The sequence below is a fragment of the Perkinsus marinus genome, assembly GCF_000006405.1.
Source record: "Perkinsus marinus ATCC 50983 genomic scaffold scf_1104296943502, whole genome shotgun sequence".
Taxonomy (NCBI): domain Eukaryota; phylum Perkinsozoa; order Perkinsida; family Perkinsidae; genus Perkinsus; species Perkinsus marinus.
The window spans coordinates 48018-51595 of record NW_003211810.1 but is presented as its reverse complement, the minus strand read 5'-3'; the positions used below and the strand labels follow the sequence as shown (position 1 = coordinate 51595).

The following is a 3578-nucleotide window of genomic DNA, read 5'->3' as shown; positions in this document are numbered from 1 at the left end:
GTCTCCATCCAAGCCACCGCTTCACTCGACAGTGGCCTTTAGCGCGCGCCCAGAAATTCGCGTTGCCAACCTATCCGGCACAACTCGACCATAAGATGGAAAGGCATGTCGTTTACTTGTCCGACCACCGCCCAACAGTCCAGAGGGAACCTCTTAATCTCAGTGGAGTTAAGCTTAATCGTAGCCCACTGGGAATCCTTTGACATGATAGCCGCAAAGCAACCAGCAGACCTATTGATCTGTCCGCCCGCACCTGGCCTGTCATCATCATGAGAATGTCCAAGCTGATTCTCACCAGGCCGGGGTTCCAGGTTGTGAATGATGGTACCAGCGGGTATGTTCCTCAGTGGCAGACTATTGCCCGGAGTGATCGGCGCTTTCTCGCTGGCCACGACCTGATCTCAGCTCAGGCACGGGACTTCTGAGCCTGCCTCACTCGGTCTCCCGGGCGCAGTGTCTCCGGTGCTACTATATACGAGAGAACTCCATCAGTGTACTGTATCAAAGCTAGAAATGAGGTCCTGAGCGGAGCGATGCACGAGAAGATGACAAGGCAGTTCACCGTCCCGGGCAGTATTCAATTCGCAAGACGGTGGCGTAGATATCCTTCCGGCCGCGCTTGTAGTCGATAAGACGGAGTCGTTGACGATGGCCTCCTCCTCGATGGAAGACGCCGATTTGGCCCGTCATGAGCCGACCTAAGCCATAGCCTAAAATGCGCCAGGCCTGAATAGCAGCTCCCAACCTCCTCCTCGAAATCGGAAGGTACTCAGTTGTGGAATAACACGACCACGAAAAAGCCTGAAAAAATCCTGTCGGCATCAAAGAGCGATAATTCGATTGCCCACCTCAATGGTGCTGTCTCGTTCACCAGCTTGAGAATCTTTCGCTGTTTCTCCTGTGTGAACGGCGTGACCACCGACGGCTGGGACATGTTCTGTCGGAAGCATCGATGAGCACAGTGCAGATGAAAGACTTCATCTACCGCTTTTGGCGCGCCCGTCTCAAAGTTGATAAACGGTATTCGATTCCTCTTAATCAGCGGTGAGTACCTGTTCCCGTTAACAGTCCTAATGATAGACTATAGACGTCTTACTGGTGTCCCTGTCGAAGCTGTTGCAGTGAGAAGAGGAGGCGGCGGCGGTCGGTCGATGGTGATAGCGTTCGGATAGCCGGGCGGAATATCAACCGAGACATCATCGATCAGACGATACCATAACAAACTGAGCACCATCTCGGTAGCAAGCCCCAGAGTACCCAGCCAGCTGCACATCCTAGGGCTTGCACATATTGGTGATTTCTGATACAGTGTCGGATGGTATAGATCATAAAACTTTGGAATTGTGGTGATACGGACGTCGTATCTCCCCCAGATGCACAAGTGAGAGATCAAGTATCATGGCGAACATGACGGGTGAGGTCGACAGTTTGTTGACACACTGATCCCTTATGGATGGAAGCGTCATCCCTTTATTTCACAGAGCCTATTTCATGGACCAACTCGAGAGTTCGAAGTCTTAACCCTCGAGGGCCTGGCGGCGAGTGCATCTTGTGATGCAGCAGTACTGATGATGTGAAGTCACCTGCGTCCATTTCCATATGGATTCCTGTGCGAATGTCGATACCTGGCAGACACTCCTATTAACATTTACCTCTCATGAGAGGCCTCATCCGCCTGGCGGTAGTATAAGAACCATGTTCAGGTAGTGACGAGAGAACAGGAGGGCGTACAATAGCACACTGAGATGACAGGATCGTCACCACTTCATAGCGGCTATATTCACTTCCTCAATCTTTTCCAGGTCGGGATCCCGACCTCGTGGTAACCCGATAGTAAAGATGGAACTCGAACCTAGACGAGTCCCTTCAGCCGATCGCCGTTCCTTTGGAGAATCAACTTCCCATTCATCACCATTTCCAATGGTGATGATACAGCCTGTATCATCCAGGCACTGCTACCCATGCTGCTGTGGGAGCTGATGATACCGTTCCATCATCAGTTTACGAATGATGACGACCTACTGCAGAAGGGGCCAAGTTGGATCCCTCTCGCCTGGCAGTTTTCATGGAGTTACTTTCAAGGCCTCCCTCGAGCGTATTTCAAGGCAGAACCGAGCGCTCTACTACTACTACTACTACTACTACTACTACTACTACTACTGGTGAAGTGACGACAAGCGGCATATGTTATACTTACCAAAATTTTAGCGAATTATCAAAAACCGAACCTCCGCCCCAGAGACCAATGACAATGATCGTTCCCCACGGTCCAAGGGCTGTATAGACCTCCAGTTCCCCCACATTACCAACACACACAACGTAAAACAAGGCCAGATGCTGGAAACATCACATCAGGTCAATCATCCGCCGCCACAACTGACGTACTCAATTTTTTCCTCTTCCCTGCGCTGTTCCTCTCCCTATACTGCGCCATCCTCGTCTCATAGTCTCCCCATTGGCTCCTCAGCATCACCATATGTTCATCCAGCTTCTGACGATTGCTCTTGGTCGACACCATACCTGTGCACTTCGATCTCAACACGCAGTGATGGGCCTAGATCCCACCTAATCCCGTTGTGATGAAAAAGCCAATGAGGAAGATCGCACTGACGCCAATCAGAACATGACCTTCATACGCTCGCTTTCGTATTCTCTCTCTCCACTTCTCCTTATCGAATGTAAACACTGAGCAAGTATCATATCAAGTCGTCAAGTATGCCGAGATAAAGAGCGCTATGATTGCTCTCGGCGAGACCCCTCTGACGCCGAACTGCCTGGAACGGCGTCCCATACTACTTCTCCCAAAGAAGCCCAGACTTCGCAACGTAGGCGTTTCTACTTCCCTATAGAAAGCATACGACTTGTCCTTTAAATGGTCTGTGTGGTGCGCTGCATAGACCTTGTGCTCAGAGAAATTCTTCCGCACAGAACTCATTATGATAACAAAAAGCTCAACGTCGTCATTCGGCCACCCTTCCACGATTTCCTCGGTCTCCCACTGTCTCGGTGAGTAAATCACAAGGACCCTCTGTAGCACTACAGGGGATAGTTCTCTGATATTCGAATGCGATGAACTAGAACCCTATAGAAGTACAACGGAGATTCAAAAACGACAAAATAGTCAAGCAGTCGAGCTCAGCACTTCTAAACTGATGCACGCGAGTTCAATTCCGGCGATCGATGAAACATACACACCGTGTTGCGCTGGCTTATTGAATGCTCTTCTGATAACCTGTTACCTCCCGTTGGCACCGGTCCGAATGGGATGCCCAGCTCGACAACACAACACTATGATCAGTCCGTTACGGTGGACTCTCATTTCGATGACCGAAAAAGTATACAAACTGTGCGTTACCACAACATTATCGGTTTACGCTCAGGCAGACGCCCTACGATCGATCCGATAAAGACTAAGAGTATAACTCTCGAATACGCGGATCAACTACACACATCACGCCCGCTGAGCTTCTTCCACCAAGGGGGCGAAACTAGTCCTTGAAAAACTCCGGTAGGCCCATAAACATACTCGGAATGCCTGTGGAATGTCACTCTATTCCCACACTATTAGATCTGCGGCC

At 50.3% G+C, this 3578-nt stretch overlaps 1 protein-coding gene across 1 annotated transcript in view; it reads right to left on the bottom strand.

Annotated features, from left to right (window-relative positions):
* Nucleotides 1-690, bottom strand: part of Pmar_PMAR019516 (60S ribosomal protein L2, putative) — a gene marked incomplete at both ends in the record, with an annotated part of 905 nt that extends 215 nt beyond the window's left edge. Inside the window, 5 exons of the mRNA XM_002781146.1 lie at nt 1-70; nt 117-253; nt 296-395; nt 437-521; nt 563-690. The exon at nt 1-70 is cut by the window's left edge and continues 4 nt beyond it. Of these exons, the coding sequence (XP_002781192.1) occupies nt 1-70; nt 117-253; nt 296-395; nt 437-521; nt 563-690 (520 nt within the window). The remainder of the gene's footprint in view (nt 71-116; nt 254-295; nt 396-436; nt 522-562) is intronic.
* Between the last annotated feature and the right edge of the window lie 2888 nt (nt 691-3578).